Here is a 21666-nt window from a genome sequence, read left to right as displayed (position 1 = left end):
GTCTGCAACTACTGAACACGCTCGTCTCTCACAATAGGGACATTTGTAAGAATGAGGAAAGTGGAAGACTAGGTGCCAAGGCACGGGAAGCACAATCACTTGTTTTGTTTACACGTAACCTGAATTTTCTCCTCAGGGAAGAGAAACCGATAACGTGACCGAGTCTCAGGGGTACTGTAAGGATCATCGCATGGGAGAAATCGCAGAAAGGCTTAACGCAGGGCTGGTGACAGAGGAGTGCTCCGTACCTGTCAACTCTCTCCTTATTACTAGTTCCAGTAGTAACAGAAGGAGTATTTTTATTTCCGCCACCGCTCCCATTCCTATGATTATTCCCAGGCCCACAGTAGCTTCCTCCCTTCCCAAGCCTCACTGGTTGGCCTCAGGTTTCTTCCACCAGCCGTGGAGGACAGAGGGAAGAGGGGGAATTAAAAGGCTAGGTTTTCAGAGAGGAAATTAGAGGTTCTTTCCTCCATTCCACCTGTGTTTGCTTGTGCTAAAAATAATGTCAGAAGTTCCTATGTTGGGCTTTCCCCAGGTCACTCATGTTTCTGGGTAAAATGATGCTGAGCCAGGGGCCCACCGAGAACATTCACAAGGCCACATTTTGTGGCAGCTGAAGGTGATGACTTTGAAGGAGTCTCTTTTGGCTTCTTGAAGGAGCAAGATGAGACATGAGGTCTGACTCATTGCCTAAAACATGTCTGCATCTTTCAGAGAGCGGCTTCTGTTACCGTGTTTACCAGCTGGAAAAACTGAAGAGAAATAGGTCTGTGTTCCGTTGCCTAAACAGAATTCAGACAGAGGCCACAGACGGACTGTTGTAAGGCTGACCTCCTCTCGCTCCCCCTGCTTCCTGAAAACTTAATTTAAGAGTCTTTCTCAGCTCTTCAGTTTTTCCCCTATGAACACCGGGTGAGAAACAGCTGGTTTGGAGCCTCCCAATTCTAGCTGCGGTCGGTCCTGGGGCCTCTCTGCTTTATCTCTCCGGCATACGTGGATACCACCCCCGGGGCCACGTCTCCCTCCCAGCTGGGTGGAGCGCGCAGGGGCGTCTTGGTGATGAGGGTACCCGTCCTCTCTCTAGGCTGAGGTGTCCTGACCTTTGGACGTCTAAGAGGGGGCCTGATCCATGGGGTAGAGATAGGAAAACTCCACTTGGAAAGAAAGTCCAGAACATTAAGGGGCGAGAATAACCTGACACTTGATCATTGTAACCTGGATAAAGGAAGGACAGCCTTCTACCGTAAGACTCCAAAAGGCCAGTATTAGAAGACAGGGTACTCGTGGAAGAAGGAGGTACTGGATGCGCACTTGATGACAGACAAAGCTAGTCCAGAGAAAGGTGGGAAGTTTGGGTATATTCTTTGCTATCTTAGGTCACTGGGGGCCCAAATAACACTTTCAATCAGAGAACCGGTGCGCGTTGGAGAGGAGATGTGTGTCACTCTTCATCCTTTTGCCACACCAGCCACCTGTCTCCTGGTGCCTCCAGAATGGACGGTCCTGGCTGGTGCTCAGCGGTGGTGGGACTATGTTTCTGTCCCCATTTCAGGGTATGTTCCAGTCTCCGGAGGTGCTGCCACAATGGGCAGGGACCCTTCCTCTTGTTCCATCCTGCATTCCTGACATGCTAGGCACCCCATCCCCCCATCCGGGCCAGGACAAAGCCCCACAGATGTGATGAGGGACTAAAATTGGCTCACAGAGTCCACATCACATCCAACATGGGGCTGCTCTACACATGGGAGAGGTAGGGTGGAGCAAACGAAAGTCTCCCCTCTGTAGCAAAGCTAGCCCTGACTCGGAGGGCTGGCGCCCGTGCTGGATGTCCACATCCCTGCTTCTCCAGCTCCAGCACCTCCTGCAGGCTTCCCCAAGGCGGGAGGGCCAGCCTCTAGGACACAGCAGGGGCAGAGCTGCTCTGTGCCCTGGCGTGCATCTATGCTCAGCTTTGTTTGGCCCCTGTCAAAGCAGTGACATGATGTGCCAGGTAAGCAGGTGTGGCTCCCCTCCCTGGGGGCATAAGAAGCAGGAGGGGGACCTCAGCAAGATCACCACACAAGAGGAATGCATATGAGAAAGAGCTCTGTCTGGTTGGTGAGGAGACGCCTAAGGCTGTCAATCTCTGTGTTTCCAAGAACATAGCTCTGTTCCTCACTGGAGCACCAAATATTGGGAGAAATACTTTTCCTTGTTTGCACTAATGTGAGCCAGCGTTCTCAATTTGACTCCACAGATGGGCCCAGAGGATCTGCAGATCTGCTGAAATAGGATGTCAAATATTCTAGAAAGAATTTTTTTGAGTGGAGGAAAGGCCAGCTTTCATCAAAGTCCCAAAGGGACCCAACAGAGGTTTGGAGCCAGGAGTCCTGTTGAAAGGTTCTTCCACAGAGCCTGGAGAAATCCCCGGAGCTCTGGAGGCTGCATGGGGGGCCCTCTTCTGCGCCCTGGGAATCTTACGGTCCTAGATTCTCAGTTATAGACCAAGAGGGGAGGTCTGAGGGAACATATGCTTAGCCACATGTTCCTTTCCACCCATCCCTCCCAAACCATTTACTGGAACATCTGTAAGCAGAGACGTAACACAGACCACAAGCAGGGGTGGGACGATCAGAAGTGGCATTTTCACAATGTCAACATGTGTATACCCAGAGGAGAGACCATTCCTGGGAGAGCAAGCATATGTCACACAGAGACTCCTTCCATGTAATGTCTGGGTGGACCGCCATGTGTGGGACACAGATGCAATTACCTTCTGCTTATAGACGCCCAGGCAGCGTCAGTCCCACAGGGTCATGTTTCCACTCTGCGTTCACTAAGGAAGTCAGGCACCAAAATGGCCATGATTTTCATTTTACCCACTGACTTCTACCCTGCAGAAGACCAACATGCTTCTACATAAAGGGCAATTCTTTGACTAATCAGGACTTTCAGAATGCACAGATAGTAATTATAAAGGAAAACCAGCATCCCTAAGTTCTATCATAGTCCTTTCTTTGGAAACAGGTTGACCAACTCTATCCAAAACTGATTCAAATGTGACTAGACCATCAGTTGTCACATGAAAAAGCAGCCAGAGACAGATTTCTGATGAAGGGTCAGTGGAGGTGACAGAAAGCACACACTCCGGGGACAGACAGGCCCGAGTCGAAAGCCCCACCCCACGACTTCCTGTATCATACAAACACCGAGCCTCCATTTCCTTACCCGTGAAAATGAGGGTATCCTGTGCCCAGCACTTAGAAGGATCGATGAATGCTAGTTCTTATGCCCCTAACAATGATCACTGCATTTTGGAGCAGGAAGGACACCTAGAGATGAGCTAGACAGGGGCTTCTCAGACTGTGATGTGCACACAAGCTCCTGGTGATCCTGTTAAAATGCAGATTCCGATGCAAGGTCTGCGCTGGGTGCAGCACTGATGGCAGATATGCCAGCCCACGGGCCTTACTTTGAGAAGTAGGGACCTAGTGCTAAAGCTCTGTTGTGTAGCTGGGATTCTGAGCAGAGAGATGGCAGCTCCCTGGGCCAACGTCTGTGGACCCATCAGGGGACTGCTGCCACCTGCTGAATGGTAGGGGCCCCCTCCCTTTCTTTTCAAAAGTATGCTTGCTCCTGTTCGTTCTACCTGCCCAGCTCAGATCTGAGCAGGAAAATATGAATGAACAGGGCACTGTGAACAAGCAGGGGCAGAGGTTCTGGATTAGAATAAGAATCAAGGCAAAGAAAAAAAAACCCCACAAAAAAAAAACAAGGAAAGGCTGGTGGATGAACAGGGTGGCTTTTGTTGGCTCCAGCAAGGACTGGCTCTAAGATTTCACTCTGTTCTTGGTCAGGATTTATAGCTCTGGGATCGGATCCACAGACCAAGGGCTGGAAGGGACATTAGAAGTCCTGGGTGATGTGGCCCAGCTGGCCTGACATCACGCAGCCGGTTAGAGGCACAGCTGGGTTGAGAGACCAGATCTCATGGCTCCTGGGGCCAGAAACTTGTCTCCACATCCACTGTCTTCCTAGAGATATTTAAAATGTATTCTGGTATTTAAAATATATTTCTAAATGAACTCAGAGTCTAATAATTGTAAAGCCCCAAAGCACCCTGTAGAACAAGAACTTCCTGTGGACACACTTGAAAACCATGACCGAGGTCAATGGAGGGGCCCTGGGTACTCAAAACAAAATTGTTTCCTAATGTTAGGGGCATTGGAGGCAAGGCAGACAACGGGCTCAGGGAAGGTGAGGCAGGCCAGGGCAATACGGAGCAGAGAAGAGCTTCCGTAAATGTGGCAGGCCAGTGTGGCTGACCCCACTCCTACCAACGTAGGAAAACCCTGTCCCCTAGATGGTGTGGCCTCTCTAAGTGGCCCTGTGATTCTGAATCCCATCTGGGCCCTGTGGGGTGTCGAGCTGGGGCAACTTGGTGACGATGGAAGCGGGGCTTACCTGTGGCAGTCATGCCAGATCCATGCATGGCGACCGTTCTTGGGTCGGAAGTCGGACTGGCCATTGTTGTGGATCTGGGAGGAGAAACGCAGCAGCCGCCGGTAGCCTGTGGTGGGGTTGGTCTGGGCGGCTGAGGCCGAGAGGCAGTTCTCCTCCATGGCACACTGGAGCATGAACATGGGCCGGTCCTCCAGGTAGGTGCTCTGCTGGACAATCTCCGCATTGAGGACCAGGTCAGGGGCGGCTGGGGGTACAGACACGGTGTTCAAGGAAAGACAAGAGACCCCTCATCCCTTCCCAAGTATTTGGGACCCTGATTCCTGAACTAGGACAAACCTCTGTCCCTGCTTAGCATCACCTCCTGGTCCTGGCTCATGGCCTCCCCCTCGAGGTCACCTTCCTTGAGGACCACTACTACCCCCAAATTCCTCTTCCCCTTCTCTGAGAGTCCTCCTGGACACCTCTGCAGGTATCAGTGCAGATGTTGACAGTTGTTCATTCTGGATGATGGATACATGAGGGCTCATTATATTATTCTCTCTACTTTTGAGTGGCTTGAGATTTTCCATAATAAAAGGAAAACAATAATAATGTTCTCTTTATTCAGAGAGAGAACCCTCTTAATACCTTGGTCTGATTCTTCTGGGAGTGATTCAGATCTATTTTCCAGTGGGTGTAATGTTGTATGTAGCTTTATAGTCTGCTAATACTGTCTCCCTTCAAATATATCTTGACGTATTTCCTTGTTAATAAATATCCATTACAAAATTCATTGGCTACGTAATATTTAATTAATAACCCTAACCCATATTTTTAGATACATTGGTTGCTTGAAATTTTTCCCAGTTAAAGATAAACCTGTGAGAAACTTCCTGTGGTTAATCTGTGTATATAACTTAAATTATTTCCTTAGAATATCGTTCTATCAGTGAAATTGCTAGGAGGAAGTGTTGCATATTTCCAAGGTTCTGATGTACATTGCCAAATCACCTTCTTAACAGGTTCTTTCAGTTTCTACTCACACTGGCTCTTGGCGAGAGTTTTAAAAGTGCATCTTTTATAGAGGCCTGACCACCGCACTGTATTTCTGAAGCTGATGTTGAATAATATTGTATGTCAATTATAATTATATATACATATAGTCGCATGATGTGGAGTAGAGTGTGGGAATGGAGTCAATGGAATTGTAATAGATAAGTATGATATCGGGGGGTGGGAGGGCAGTAGATGGGGGAGGGAGGTTGTTTCTGTGTGAAGGGTGAAAAGGATAACTATTGCATTGTTCTGTACCCACCTGAAACTAACAATAAAATAAATAAATAGATAAAAGTGCATCTTTTAAAACAAGGTTGATTTACTCGATTACCGCATTGCACATAGCAGGTGTTAAATTACTGATGACTACAATCCATTTTTACTGTATCAGCATATAGCTTTTGTTTCTTTACAAAAGGATTAACTCTAGGTTTCCCTTTAAAAGTGAGATTCCATTGAACATTTCTAGTACATGCCAATTCACAAAACTGTTGTGCATGATTAATTTACAACCAGATCCATCCGACAAGTTGCTTATACATTTCTGAAGTGCATGTGCATCTGTGAGCTTTGCTCCCCTCAAGTTCACCGGAACCTGGAGCGCTCTCCGCTCATCTGCACCCCCTGCCCACAGCACCCCATCCCCACAGCACTTGGAGCACAGCAGGTTCCCAAGGAACTGCTTGCACCTGGTGGGGCTGGTGGGGGAGGGGGGGCTCTAGAAAGCAAATTTGCCCCAGGGATTGGATAGGGGATGAAAGGGTAGTGAAAGGGCACACAGGTAGGATGTGGGGTTATGAGTGGAAGACAGACATCAGGAGGCTTCCGTTGGCTGAGAGCTCATCCCCTTGGAGGGCACATGCCAGGATACAACACTGCTGGCACTGAGGGCTCCGGACACTTTTATCAGAGGGCGTTGATAGTCTCTTATTAGTTGTCTGTACACTAGTCAGTACTCAATGGATAGCCCTCTGCTTACCTCTGAGCTTTGCAGAGGGGTCTCCATCAGACCCTCCTCTGTCTGAGAGGAGGCCAGTCCTACCTCCATCTCAGGAGTCTTAACATAATGTGCCCTGCACTTAGCTGATACGTGGGGTCTGTGCTCTCAGCACCTGTCATGGGACATGGCCTTGACCTCCCTACAATCCAGAACATGCACCAACTCATCGGAAGCACATATTCATCCACCCATCCACCAAGTATTATGATGAACACTGTGCTAGGCTCTCTGGACAGTACTACACAAGGCACACCTTATATTCTAGCAGGAGAAACAGGAGCAATATGAATTACTTAAGTATAATTGCAGACCCAGCTGGATGGAGAAATATGGGATATGTTGGGAATTATAACAAGGGGGACTCAGTGTAAGGGGAGTCAGGGAGGCAGTTACAGTTTAGTTGTTCCCTGGAGGATGAGCAGAGATTAGAGTAAATAACTAACATGTGAGGGCAGGGAGAGCACTTCAGGCAAAACAAAGGGCATGTGGCGTTAAGGAGGGGCCAAAGCTTGTGTGGTCAGGACGCGGAGGTAGGGTGGGGGGCAGAAGTGGCTTGAAATGAGGCTGGTCGACACGCTTCTTGTGCTTGTCCCAGGGTCCTCCACTTAGCACAGTGGGAAAGCCTGGACGACGTTTGATCAGGAGAGAGCATGCGTGGGAGACCAGCACTGACTCTGGTTTCAGGGAGGGGAGGCCACTGGAGGCACAGGTCGCCTTTGGGGATCCCAGGGAGGAGACGCTGCGGTAACACAGTGTGGAAGATGGTCACCCAGATGCAAGCCGTGACAGTGGGATGGAAGGAGGTAGAGGTTGTTGAGAAAATACAGAAAGGTAAAAATCAAGATGGGCTAAATATAGGGGTGATGAGGAAGAGAAAGAGAGAGACAGATGGGGGAGGACTTGCAGATTTGGAGCATGTGTAATTGTTTGGATGAGGGAAAGCAATCGCAAAGGGTTGCCCGAAGAACATCCTTTATCTCTCTGAATAAAGTATTAAGCCAGATCAGCATTTCTGATCCAAATGGCTATTGCCCCCCTGCAGACTCTGAGTGATGCCTTCAGCCTAAGCTGAGGGGTTCTGTGAGCAATAGCCCCATGAAACTCATTTTTGGTCTGCCATGAGGATGTGGAGGGCATTGCTTATCTAATAACTCTCAGTCCTCATAATAAAGAATTCCCTTCATAGAAAGGTGGGCTTCTATTTGACTCATGGGTTTGCTTCTTTCTATCTTGTGGATACTGTGAATTATAGTAATGAACAGGTTTCCCTCTTTCCTTTGGCTGCTAGGAAGCCCACTGTAAAATTTATAACCTCTCCGTAGTAAATGTATAGGACTCCACAGTACATATTTTTTATTAACCTATCTCTTGGCTCCAAATGGGGCCACTACCTTTTTGCAAATACCTACTTTTTATTCATCTGCTTTTATCTTATGTTACCTTGAATTTTACTTAGGTTTATATTATCTAAATTTCCTTTTGGAAAAAAAAATGGTACATTACAAATACAAATAAATTAATACCGGGCCGGCCGAGTGGCGCGTTGGTTAAGAGCTGGCTTGGGATGCCAAAGGGCCCCGGTTCGGATCCCACATATGAGGGCCAGTGACACTGCCCTCTACAGCTAAGATGCTGAACAACAGTTCAACCTGGAGCTGGGTTGCCATGAGTCCCCGGCGATGGCATAGGCTGCAGCCTCTGCTGCAGTGGGTTGCCATGGGCTACCGTGTGTAGCCAGCAGCCGCAGTGAGCGGCCGTCCAGAAGCCGGCGACTGATCTGCCTCGCCTAGGAAGAGCGCAATGATGGTACCAACTTGGGCCAGTGAAGCAACGTCCTCCACAACTAGACTGAAGAACAAAAAACCAGCAACTTGTCTGTTCCCCTTCCCCCAATTCCCCAATAAAAATCTTTAAAATAAATAAATAAATTAATTAATTCATTAATACCAAGAAAAGGGCCCTAGCAGTAGTGAGACCACTTCTATCTGCTTGGATGTTCTTCCCCGGGGGGCTGATAGAAGGTGATGATCTTAGTCTGTCCTCTCAGGATGTGAGAGCTTGGGCTGTCTGCCCAAAGAAGCCTGCACTGGAGTAGAGGGTCCTGCCTTACATGGGTTTGGAAATGCTGAGTGAGTCTAAAAAGTGTTGATGGGAGAATCGAACTGACTGAGCTCAAGGTTTAATCTTCTCCCTAGTTTTCCGTGATGATAAATGACAGTGCATTGTTGTTTATTAAGCACTGCATATATTCATTTTCACATTTAATTTCCAGTTTCCAGATAAAACAATAGTGATATCTATAGATCATAGCAGTTAACTAGCTTTGCCAATATCAGCAATAAGTGACAGGCAGGGTCTGGTCTCAAGTTGTCTGGCCAGGTCCTAGGCCTCTCCCGCCTCCCCAGTTCACCAGGAAGTGGTTTTACAAGGCCAGGGGTGGGGAGAGCAGAGTTTGGGGCTCTGGAGAGTGACATGCCCCCAGGCTGTCCCCTGGTTCTCTCTCTCTCTCAGCGTGAAATGGAACCTTCTCCGGCTAGAATTCTGCTGGGCCTTCCCCTTCTATATTTTCAGTCTCTCTAGAGCAGCGGTTCTCAACCTGTGGGTCGCGACCCCTTTGGGGGTCGAACGGCCCTTTCACAGGGGTCGCTGGGTACTCGTATGTGGGCGTATCTGCATGTGGGCCTGGAGACGGATAGAGGAGCGGTGTCTCGGTTCCTAAGATCATCGAAGGTATGTGTTTTCCGATGGTCTTAGGCGACCCCTGTGAAAGGTTGAGAACCGCTGCTCTAAGGATTCCAGGGAGTTGCCAGGAAGCTAAATTTCCTCCAGGAGCAGGGTGAAGAAAGGAAGCACAGCACCTAGCATGAGCTTCATGCTTCACTAACCTCAGGAACATCCTCCACGGAAAGCGGTCTCTTCCTCACTAACTGGTAAGAACAAGGAGTTCCCAGTCCATAATTCACCCAAGGTCACTTAAATAGTCTACAGTGGCCCTGAGATTTGAACCCAAGGTCCCTAGACTTCCCAGTCCCTCCGACCTGCTTTCCTTCCCCCTGTCACCAGGCAAAGTTCTGTGGTTGGGGTTGGGGGAATCCCTTTTGCCTCCAACTTCTCACTGAATAAGAATTAACCTCTGCTTTCCTCTTTTGCTAGGCTCATGGCAGAGGCCCCAGTAAGACTCTGGTCCCTTCCTGGAGCCCGGTGGGGAGAAAGGGTGGATGTGAACCCCAGGAACTCTCACTTTCTGAGCAGGCGACTCCGGCCCCATACTGCGTTCTGCCCTGGGGGCAGGCCACATCCTCTCCGTCGTGGCGACAGTGTTCCAGGGACAGCTCCGTTCCTGAGCACTTCACTCCGCTCATGACTACTTTGTTGGCATTGATGTTTTCATGCCAATACCAGGTCTCCTGGAAAATCAACAAAAGAAATGGCCAGTACGTCACCTTGAATGGTCACTTTCTTATATTCTGTCAACTTTCAGCCTCACAAAAATCCCAAGGCTTTATTTCCAGAGGGAGACAGCGGAGGCGCAAAGACTCGCTTACCCAAGTCATGCAGTTGGTTAATGGCACAGCAAGTGAGAATCCAGGCCTTCTGACCCTGAGGCTGGGATTCTGCCACTCCCACCCTCTGGAAAGCATCGCTAAAGTTGCTTTGGTCAAACAAGTGTTTACTGTTGTGTGTCAGGATTGGCAGGTACCTGCACCTCATACGGCCCACTGACTTATCCTGAGCCCAGGGCAGACATTACTAATCAATCATAGCACTCTCTCCGCTAAGCCTGACTGTGGTCTCAGAATCCTTCTCAACACAGTGCTCCAGAAAGACAATTAATTGGTCAGAATTGGAGAGAAGAAATTTATTCACAAATGTCAGTCGTTAGTTTGATAGTCATATATGCTGTTGGTTCTGTTTCTCTAGAGATCCTGCCTATACACCCCTCTTCCTTTACAGAGAAAACGGGGGCCTAGACAGGGAGAGGGTTTATAATCAGTGGCAGATTTGGGACTGATGTCAGGTGCAGGCCCATTTCACAACCCCGCCGAGGCCCAGGTGTCTTAGGAATGAGCTGATAGGGAACAAAAATAGCTCGCACAGCCATTCTGTAGTAATGAGCATGGTTTTTCTACTCTCCTTGGAGAACCAGAGTGCACTGGGTTGTCATAAGCAGTAGTATCAGAGACGCTACGTTGCCCTGGGAAGCTGGGCTCTCAGAGAGTGTAGGTAGAAGTGTCAGGGACCTGTCCCTACTGGATGCTGGAATGTGGAGCCACAGGGCAGCCCCACTGCCTCCCCTGGACCTGGCAGGCAATCAGGCTCAGCAGGGCTGCCGGAGTTCTTCCACGTCTTGTCCTTAGAAACCCCCCTCCCAAGCAGGGCCACCTGGGCACAGGAGCTAGAGTCAGGGTTAGGAAAGCAAGCTGCTCTGTGCGAAGCTTGAGAAGTGTTTTAGAGGCAGGATACTATGAGCCTGAGGCTATCCATCCCATGCCCCAGGGAGGAACACTGAAGCCGTGAAAGGCGGCTACTTTGCCCCAGATCATCATGCTGTGGGTTGGTGGGAGTACAGCCTTCTGTCTTCTGCTCCCCTCTCCACTCCTCACCCTCTTTCTGACACTGTCCTACCCCACAGGTCCCTGTTCACTCACAGTACAGGGTCCAGAAGGCAATGGTTTTTGAAGCCAACAGGCCCCTGATTTTTCTTCTGCTGCCTTTTGGTAAGGGCAGGAGCTTGGCTGCCCTCAGCAGAGTCACTTTCCCTTTGAGGAAGGGGCTGGTGTGAGGAGGGTGCAGCTACTGTGACAAGGGTTCTGGATGGGCTCGGACATTTAGTAGCCAACCAGTGGGAGAATGCATGAGCATGGACACCAGCTGGAAACATGCTCTGGCCAGGGGGGCCTCCGAGGGAGCAAGCTAAGGTGTATGGAGTGTCGGGCCTCAGCCTTGGTGGTTTCCACTACCCTGTAAGACTGAGTTGCTTCCCCCGACAAAAGGCACATCAGGACACCCCAGGATCAGCCCTCGGCCTAGGGGGAACCCCAGTGCACAAAGCTGAGTGGACTGGGAAACCAGAGTCTAGGCCCTCATTCTGCAGTGGGGAAACAGAGGTGGGAGGTGGGGGCGCGGCCCGCCTGAGGACTCAGAGTTGGGAGGGGCAGAACTGAGGCCAGGGCGAGGGCCCTCCCTCCTGGCCCACAACACTTTGCTCTCCTCCTCCTGGGTAGCCCTGGAAGGTCCATGGAAGGTGGGGTCTGACTAGAGGTGGGCAGGATCAGACTAGATGGAGGGGTCTGAGGCCCGGGGTTCTCACCTGGAAGGCGTTGCTGGCAAACCCGAGGCCCAGCTGCCGGCAGACCACCATGGCTTCCACAATGCCCCAGTTCTCACCACATACCATCCCCCAGACGAGGGACCCATTCCTCTCCACCAGCACCTCCACCCGGCCCTCGTAGGGGTTTCGGCCCCCGTTCAGGCGCAGCTGTTGAGAGAAAGGCAGGCATGGTCACCAGGAGGGGACGGAGAGGAGCAGCCCCACTGTTTAGACATCAGTCCCCATTTCCTCAAGCCAGGGGGTCCTGTCTGGGACATAATCAATTCAACAGCATCAATGAGACCCTACTGTGTGCTAGCACCACACCCAGCATGGTCTTACATATTAGGTCCCGCAGCAGGCATCCTGGGGCCCTCGGAGCCTATGTAGCGGGGCGGCCCACTGATCCCCACTGAGCACAACAGCAGAATCTGCCTCTGTCCCCCGCTGTTCCCCGTGAGCCTACCAGTGGGGAAGGGGTGGGGATAGGGGGCTAGTCTCAGAATCAGACGCTTGGAAGAATACGTATGCCAATGTTAGAATGTTAGAATTCCCCCAAATTCTTTCCTGGGCCCCTTTCTCCTCACCACACCCTCTGCTCTGTCTGGTTCCAGCTCCTGACTGCATCTCTCTCACCTGTCCTCTCCACCCAGAACTCTCTTCTGAGATCCATATCGCCGACTGCCTACTTGACAGCTCCACTAGGTATCTCCAAAACTCCTAATCTGAACCTGTCTGCTTTTCCTTCTCCACCTAACCCTGTGTTGTATCTCCCCCTTATTCCCTATTTCAGCTAAAGTTACTACATTCTATCCCAGGGCAGCAAGCTTTCTACAAAGGGACAGGCGGTAAATATTCTAGGCTTTGTGGGATGTGTGCTCTATCATAAGCACTCAGCTCGGCCATGTAGCGTGCAAGCAGCCATGGATGACATGTAAATGACTGGGCATGGCTGTGTTCCAATACAACCATATTTACAAACATAGGCAGAGGGAGGGGTTTGGCCTGTATTTACAAACACAGACAGAGGGAGGGGTTTGGCCTGCAAGCTGTAGCTTGCTGATTCCTGAATTGTTTCTGTTATACAAACCAGGAACTTGGAAGCCATGCTTGACATCACCCTTTCTCTCACCACCCCTCCCCCGCCCCGCCACACACACACACACACACACACACACACACACACACACATTTTGGTGGATTTTATCTCCCAAGTCGCTCTCTTTTTTTAAACTTTGATTGGGGAACAGTGTGTGTTTCCAGGACCCATCAGCTCCAAGTAAAGTAGTTGTTTCAATCTAGTTGTGGAGGGCGCATCTCATTGGCCCATGTGGGGATTTAACCAGCAACGATGGTGTTATGAGCACTGCGCTCTAACCACCTGAGCTAACCGGCTGCCCCCTCCCAAGTCGCTCTCTAATCCACCTGCTTCCTTCCAATTTCATCCCTTTTCACCCAGGCACCACCACCCTCTTGCCTGAGCCAGACCTCCTCGCCTCTCACGGCCTCTACGCTTGCCTTCACCGACCCATTCTCTACGCAGAAGCCAGAGTCATCTTTAAAAAAAACACCTGATCCTGTCACTTCCCTGCTTAGAACAGGTGCTCCACCGCTCTCCTCTGCCGCCTCGTCACAAGTCCCTCTCATCCTGTTCTCTGACCTCCAGGCACATGGGTCTTCTTTCAGTTTCCGTGGCTACCTAACTTTCTTGACCATGTAAATCACACATTTCACATACAAGCCCACTACATACAGAGGCTCTTTCCTGGCTGATCCTGTTCCTCTTACTGATTCCATACCTACTGACGTTCGCCTCCAACTGGGATCAGCGCCCCCTTACACATTCTACGACTCCCTTTTGTACCGGAAGCCCCGACAGTTGGGTTTTCTCCTTTGTGTAATGCAAGCACCTGACTTAAGCTTTGATTATCGGGGCATCCCCTTCAAAGAAGGTTATCTGAAATAAATACGTTGCCAGCCATGTGACTAGATAAAGTGCCAACCCCTCCCCCCACTGAGTTTCCTTTAGAAATCTTGGTTGATTTTGATAACTGACCATTTGGGCAACTTGTTTTTCTCTCTTTCTGCACTTTTGAATCCCCCTCTTATGTCTTACTGCTGAGTAGCAATAAAAAGTGAGGCATGGAACCCGAGGCCTCCACTGCTGACCCCAGCGGAACCCCAGCCCTGCTCTCTCTTTCTCTCTCTCTCTCTCTCTCTCTCTCTCTCTCCCCCCCCCCCCCCCCCCCCCCCCCCCCCCGCCTCACTGTGTGGCCCCAGGTGGGCTGTGTAATTTCCAAGTCCTGTAAATAATATTTTTCCAAAGTTTCCTGATGCTTACTGCTGACAGGCATCTTGCAATCATAATAAGAACCACAAGGGCCAGTCTGACCACAACATTGGTTATCCATAGTCTGAGACTGGCACACAACACCTATACATCTCCTTTGCATTTATGACAATTATAATTAAGCTAACTTACAATTTGTTTGTCTGTCTCCTCTGCTAGAATATAAGCTTCAAAGGGCAGAGAGTATTTGTCTGCTTTCCGTGTGCTCAGTATCTAAGACAGCACCTCACGAATGTTCGGTCCTCCACAACTATTTTTGAAATGAATAAGTAAATGATCAGTTTTACGGGATGAAAGAATGGACCAATTTATATGAGCTCAAGAAAGGAGATCTGGAGTTTGGGAAGGGCTCTAAAAATGCAAACCTTAATCCAACTACTGTACCAGGATACCCTTTATGCTTCTAACAATTCATTCCTTTGGGATAAGGCATGACATCTCCAGGAATCCTCAGCACTAAGCTGTTTGGTCAACAGTCCTTGGCAACAGCACAACAGCTGACTAATCCCCAGCAACAGCACAGCCCCTAGGGCACAGGTCTTCTTTCCTATTATGGACTTAGGGGCTGCAAGGGTCAATGAGGTCAGCCAGGTAACAGACAAGCCAAGGGCAGCCATGGTACTCTATCTACCTCCCAGGGCTGCTGAGTAGATGAATTACATAAGATAGCTCATGAAAAGTGCTTAGACAGGGCCTAGCACACCGGAAGTGCTAGAGAAATATTAGACACCATCATAGCAATGATCATTATTAGATAGGAGCCCCATCAGAAAACAAAACTCTCTTCAGAGGAGATAGAAAGGCTCAGAGCAGGCAAGAGCGCAGGCCTTTGGGAGGCTGACGCTGGTCTTCCTGAGTGCCTCTGGCTTTGCTGTGGCTAAATGGACAAAACCAGCTCCAAATCTGTGGCTTTCACTAGCCATTCAGTGAAAACTCAATTGACTTTTCCAGGAATCATCTCTCTCGCCTCCTTAGTTTCAGAGAGGAGCACATTGAAGCCTCAAAGAGATCAGCTAGGGAGCGATTGTTATAAATTAACTTGTGTTCCCTGCCTAAATTCATAGTCTGAATTCACACGCTAACCCCCAATGTGACTGTATTTGGAGAAAGGGCCTTTCAAGAAGTAATTAAGGTTAAATGAGGTCATAGGGGTGGGGCTGTAATCCAATATGACCAGTGTTCTTACAAGGAGAGAAGACACACCAGGGATGCAGGCACACAGAGGAAAGGCCCTGGGAGGACACAGTGAGAAGGCGGCCATCTGCAAGCCAAGGAGAGAGGCCTCCGGAGAAACCCACCTGAATTCTGGACTCGCAGACTTCACCACTACGAGACAATACATTTTTATTGTTTAAGCCACCCAAGTGTGTGGTATTTTGTTCTGCCAGCCCCAGCAAGCTAACACAGTGATACAGCTCAGAGTCCTAATTGTTCTGCCCAGTGTTGTTGCCAGTACCCTTGGGGACCCCAAGCCAGGTCATGTGGAAGCCTGATCCACTGCTCTGGCGAGAACTGGTGCAGCCCGTAAGAATTTCTTTCACAGGTGACTTTCCTCATTTTCCTCCCGTGGGATAGCAGCAGCAAATCCAGGTGTAAAACTCTCTCACCCCCTATGACTGAGTGCTAGGGTCGCCTTCTGGGGCTTGGAGGGCCCGTGAAAACGTGAGGGCTGTTTGTGCTGGGCGTGGTGCCTCCGTTGACATCACCGAGCACATGACCTGGCTCGGCAATTCCCACCGTAAAATGGTTCTGGAAAACTTCACTTTCTTTGGCCTAGGTCTTTCCTTTGGGTTGAAACCCCACTCCACCCAGCTCCAATCTGTCTGAAGTGAATGGGGTCACGGCACGCGTGACTCAGTGCACGTCAGCTTTTAATAGCTCTGTTATGGCTATCTTGGAATGCCGCTGGGCAATTACAGACAGACAGCCTTCCTGCAGCTGTGGGATTGGGGCCCAGGCCTCCTGCTCACCCACAAGCAAATTCACGGCTTGGCTGAATGCTGTTGGGTTCACATTTTTGGCCCATTAGGCAGTGAGTTGCACGAGATGTGTTGTGGCTAACCAGTTCAGTAGTGCCTTTGGTATACTGGTGCCAAGGTCAAGAACCGCTGTCAGAGCAGGAACCCGGCTGGTGAACCATCCTGCACCCCGATGAATGCGTGTTTGCTCATTTTAAAAATAAGCACTCAAGAAGATCTTCCAACATGCCAGCCGTGTACCAGATGAGGCATGGACCTGACCACATTCATGGCATAGTGAAGAGCATTAAGTAGGATTTACGGAGCCTTTTGGTAAGATGGAAGAGACCTCCTGGCAAAGAGGAAGTCATCTTGTTGGCTACTCCTGTGGGCAAGGTCACCCAAGCTAGGAAACACAAGGGAAGGGTGGGTGTGTCTCTGGTGTAATGCTGTTAAGTTTTCCTTCTCTTTCCCTCTGGTTACCAGAATCCAGTCTTCTGTCTGCATTGTGCTTGCATCTGTGGGATTTGCAGATCGGCTGTCAATGTGATTCCTCTGCATCCTTGGAATGGGTTCGTGCCAAGGGTGTCAGAGGTGCTATAGACCTTAAGTTCCTTACAGAAAGGACTGAGTTTTGATCATTCCATGTGTCCAGTCCCAGTGCAGGATGCGGCACACAGTGGATGCCCAACATATGCCACTAAGGACAGTGGTGCTTATACATATCTTTTCTCATTTGGTACATTTAGAAATGCTAGGTGACAATGCCAACAGTGATAGAAGCAGAGCCTGAGACTTTTCTGAGATCATTATCAGCGCACCCTAATAGCACCTGATAGAAACCTTCAGAGTGAGGCCACTTGGTCTATACCTTCTGGAGTCTCAATGACCTAAACATCACACAGTCCCCTCTATGCATCCAGTCACCTCACCTTCTTCTGGAAGCCCATGGCAGGGATATTACATCTCACACCAGCATCTTCCTCATGATTGCAGCCCTGAGACTCAGCATTGAATTTACAGTCTATGATGGACTTCTCATTCCCGGAGCACTCAATTTCATTGAGATGGATGGGTCCTATCCCTGGGGAAGAAAATAAACATGAGCTATGAAAGCATCTGAAGGAAAGTTTCTGAAATTGGCAAGAAAGTCCCTGAAATAAGAACACGCCTCTTTCATCCTCAAAACTCTTCCCAACTGCCTCCCATAATTAGCTCAATGACCAAGCCTCTTCTCCCTGGAGAGAATCACTTCTTGTCTTGGGATCCACTTCTCCCATAGGAGTAAACGAGGGTTATATTAAGTTATGTGACTTTGGCCAACGCAGCCTCCCTGAATCACGGTTTTCTTACTTAAATAAAAGAGTTTGATTAGAAGACATCTAGGTTTCCTTCCCAACTTTCATATTCCAAGCATTTATGAATCTGAAAGGGGTGACAATCACTGTATAGTCAGGGACCCTGCAGGAAACAGATGGCATGCTCAAAGTGGATGCTTTGAAGAAAGTTAGAAAAAGGGATTTTTTAAATAAAGGAATGAACATAGTGTAGGGAAATCACAAAATCACAAAGGACACTCCAGTGCTCAGAGGCTAATAACACTTGGGCTCAGATAGATACCAGCCCCAGCCTATAGGAGTGAGGGGAGGGCGCCAATATATTACCCAGGAGAGCAGAAAGCGCCTGATAAGAGCTGTTACCCTTGGTCGAGGGACAGAGTGGCCTGCAAGGACCTCGCAGGGAGAAGACATACCTGGCCTATTTCCTCTCCCCACCTCCAGTCTCCCACCAGTGCTTCCTGCTGGCCACACCCAAGCATCCCTCCCGGGGAATTATCTGACAGTACGGGCAAAGGTGGAGGGTGGAGCTAGAGGAGAATCCAGCAAATGACCTATGGCGAGCGAAACTTCTCTTATAGGGGGGGCTCCCACTGCTGGGGAGAAAGAATTCCTAGCCTGGCCAGCGTTCAGTTCAACTCAGCTCTTAAAACTACCTCTTCTCTGTCTAGCCCATCACAATGGATCAAAATCCAGTTCCCTGCAGGGGCTCTGGGCTGCACTGACTCCCCTCTTGGCCCCTGCCCTGCCTGAGGCCGTCTCCCTCTCCTGGTCCTCACTGTTCTCATCTCATTCAGGTCCTGACCCGCCTCACTCAAACATGGGCTAAAACCTCCCATCTCTACGGTGACCCTCCCCTGAGCCCACACCTCCCTCTGGCCTGTCAGCCTTCTCCCCTTCACGATGCTTCTTGGAAGCATCATCTGTTTTGTTCTCTCCACTTCCACAGCCAGCAGGAGGGTCATCCATCTGTTTCTCCACCAGACCTCCCGTCCCAGGAAACAGCCCCTCCATCCTCCAGGTTGTTCTCCCTAGCACCCAGGGGTCATCTCTCACACCACCCACCTCCTCCTCCTTTATCGCCAACAAGCCATCCATCACCATGTTCTGTTCAGTCCCCTAAAGCCAAGTGTTTTTGTGTTTTCATTTTTGCCATGACACTAGTCCAACCCTGTCATGTCACACTTGGACGAATGCAATGGCCTCTAGTCTCTCTCCTGTTTGCTTATTCCAAAATATTTTCCACACGGCAGCACAAGAGACTTTTTAATGAATATTGAATCATGTCTCCTACCAGGGCCCATGGGATATGGCCTCCACTTAGCATCCGGCTCTGACTACCCCTCACCTTCAGCCTGTCTCCTCTGGCTGTTCCGTTGATCCCAGCAGTTCCCTCTGCATGGACCCTCTGCCTGGACTGTCTTCCTTCCGGCCCTCACCAGCTGACTCCTGCTTGTCCTTCAGGGCTTGGCTTTGACACCATTTCCTTGGAGAAGCCTTTCTGACTCCATCTAAGCTGGGTTCCCTCAGGGAGCCTCCCACTGAGTACTCTGCTTCATGTTCACTCTGTTCAAATGTCTGTCTGCCTCCCCAGTAGGTGGGAGGCACCAGATGAGGATAAGTGCCATGTCTGTGCTCCTTTTGTATTCCCAATCAGTGTCTGGCAAATAGGAAGTGCTGCAAATAGCATCTGAATGAATGTTGTTGACTTCACTGAGCATCTGCTATGTGGTGGCCTCTGTGCTAAGTACTGGGGATTCACAGATGAGGAAGCCAGGCCCCCGCTGTGAAGAGCTCAGTTAGTTCATGGGGGAGGCAGACATTTATGCAAAGACTTGTAATATAATGTGGTAAAATACGGAGGTGACGACCTATGCTTTGAATTCAGAGGAGGGAACCTTGGCTCTGTCAGGGAGTTCTGGAGACACCCAGCACCTAGGCTCACTGACAAAAAAGGAACTTCTGGGAGCAACCCATGTTAGTAGGTAAGAGCCAAGTTCCATTTCCTTGGAAATGCATAAATGATGAAGTTTCCAATTCTTTGGAATTTTATAAAACTTGTCAGTGACTAATTTTATAAAACCTCTCAGTGACTATGGCCAAAAGCACCTAAGGACACAGAGTAGAAAGGCTGTGACAAAATACAGATCCTAAACATGGCTCTTGAAACAAACAAGGGCCACAGCTCAGGGTTAAGATGAACACAGAAATGGGCCGCAACCTTGGAGTTGAGTTTCCAGTTAGATCAGGGACTTGTTTGATTGTTGTGAGGAGGAGGATGATGATGGTGGTGGTGGTGATGGTGATAATAATCGTGGTGATGATGATGTTGATGGTGGCGGTGGTAGCAGTGGTGATGATGATATCTCATATTTATTGAGCACTCACTCTGTGCTGGATTCTGTCCTAAACACATTGCTTATATTAACATATTTAATCATCACAAGAGCCAAATAAAATGAAGAAACTGGAGAACAAAGATTAAGTAACTGGTCCAATGGAAGAACCAGGATTCAGACTAAGCAGTGTGACCCCAGAAAACACCTTGCTAAGTTTTTAAAGCTCATTCAGGAGAGCCAGGAGAGAAAACCCTATGTTGGAAAATATGCTGTTGAAAAAGTTATGATGTTTTTTTTCTGTTTTTTGTTGCAAAAATGCGTCATGACTTTTCCAACAACCCAATTGCTCTGGGACAGAGCTGAGCATTCAGAAGCGCTATGTCCTCCTGAACCCAGGGCTCCTTGCTCTGCCCCCCGCCTCCTGGAACACCTCCTTTTTGCCAATCTCAGTAGAAGCCTGCCTTCAAGGAACACCTCCAACCCCTTCTCCTCTGTGACTCGGCTTGAAATGACCTCACACTTGTCTACACGTCTGTAGAGTTTCCTTTTACACCTCTCGCTCAGGAGACGATGAGCTGGGCAGCCAGCCTGATACTGGATTCCGTCTGTCTCCTTGGGAAGTGACGGAACCTTTCTGAGCTCCACTTTCCTCATCTGTAAAAGGCAATCATATCTATCTTGCTGGGTTGGGATTATGAGAAATGAATGAGACAAAGTATGTCAGGTCACTAGTGACTCGGTAAATTGCAGGTATTATTATCAGCATTGTGTCTTATATATCATCACCTATTTGTTAGCGTAAGTTACTTTTGATAGGAGTTATATCTTATTTCCTCCACTAGAGGTGAGCTCCTGGAGAGACCATTACTATCAATGATTGTGGAATAAATGAATTCCACCATCTAGCCCAAACATTACTCACTGAGTGTTTGTGGATTGCTAGACTATGGGACTGGGCAGAAGAGAAAAGGTTAACACAAGAGCTTAGTATGCTTTGGACTCCAACAATTGGTGAGCCTCTTTCTGGCCTAACTTAGGTAAACTTACGTGGCAATTTCAGACATTAGGGGATGAGGCCCTAGCGGGCAGGGCCCGCTTTCCTGAAGCATGCACACTCATGGTGTACCCGGGCAGAGCACAGAGATGGGAAAATCAGTGTTTCTCCTCCCCTTTCCTGCACTGCCCAGTTGTGCGGTGGGTCAAGTAGGGCAGGAGTTGCCACTGAAGGACCATGGCTTGGGTGTCCAGCTACAGCATGCCCAGGGAGGTCTGCAGGCTCCTGGCTTCTTTTGTTGACCTGGGTTTGACTTGCATCCTGACCCACAGCTTTTCCCTTCTCCTGGGTTCTGGACGGTCCCCTGAATTGCTCTTCCTCATGATAGCTTCCCCACCTCTCCCTTGGCCCTGGTCTTTCCCCATGTACAAACCCTGATCCGGGTGACCACAGGCCTGGGTCAGGAGCAGGGTGCTGGGGAAAAGCCACACTCAACCTCTTGGGGCAATGTTATGGACTCTGGACCCACAATCAACTGTGCAGGTTACAATCTGGTTTTTAAGAGCCCAGTAGAATAGAATAAAACATAACACAGTGTTCTGCATGTTGTAAGGTTAGCGTTGTCTCACGAAGTTTTGTTTCAGCTCTGCATGCGTGGCATGTACTGTCGTGTGTATTTCTGATCGGAGATTGCAGGCAAAAGGGTTTTAAGGCCACTGCTCTAGAGCTGCCCTGTCCAATACAGTAGCTGCTGGCCACACTGAGCACATGGGTGTGGCCAGTACAGACTGAGATGTACTGTAAGTGTAAAACACCTCCTGGATTTCAGAGTTAGTGCACAAAATGTCAGTGTTGAAATCATAATGTTTGGATGTACCAAGTAAAGAAAATATATT

The 21666-nt window shown here is 49.4% G+C and overlaps 1 protein-coding gene across 1 annotated transcript in view; it reads right to left on the bottom strand.

Annotated features, from left to right (window-relative positions):
* The window catches only part of LOXL2 (lysyl oxidase like 2), a 101690-nt gene that overhangs the window by 7405 nt on the left and 72619 nt on the right, over positions 1 to 21666 (bottom strand). The window contains exons 7-10 of the mRNA XM_019625406.1: positions 17033 to 17184; positions 11793 to 11960; positions 9723 to 9888; positions 4447 to 4690 (exon numbers count right to left, since the gene is read on the bottom strand). Of these exons, the coding sequence (XP_019480951.1) occupies positions 4447 to 4690; positions 9723 to 9888; positions 11793 to 11960; positions 17033 to 17184 (730 nt within the window). The remainder of the gene's footprint in view (positions 1 to 4446; positions 4691 to 9722; positions 9889 to 11792; positions 11961 to 17032; positions 17185 to 21666) is intronic.

Source organism: Hipposideros armiger, unplaced genomic scaffold, assembly GCF_001890085.2.
Source record: "Hipposideros armiger isolate ML-2016 unplaced genomic scaffold, ASM189008v1 scaffold_625, whole genome shotgun sequence".
In the NCBI taxonomy this organism is placed as follows: domain Eukaryota; kingdom Metazoa; phylum Chordata; class Mammalia; order Chiroptera; family Hipposideridae; genus Hipposideros; species Hipposideros armiger.
Note: the sequence above shows the minus strand (reverse complement) of the source record. Positions and strands in the feature narration are given on the sequence as shown.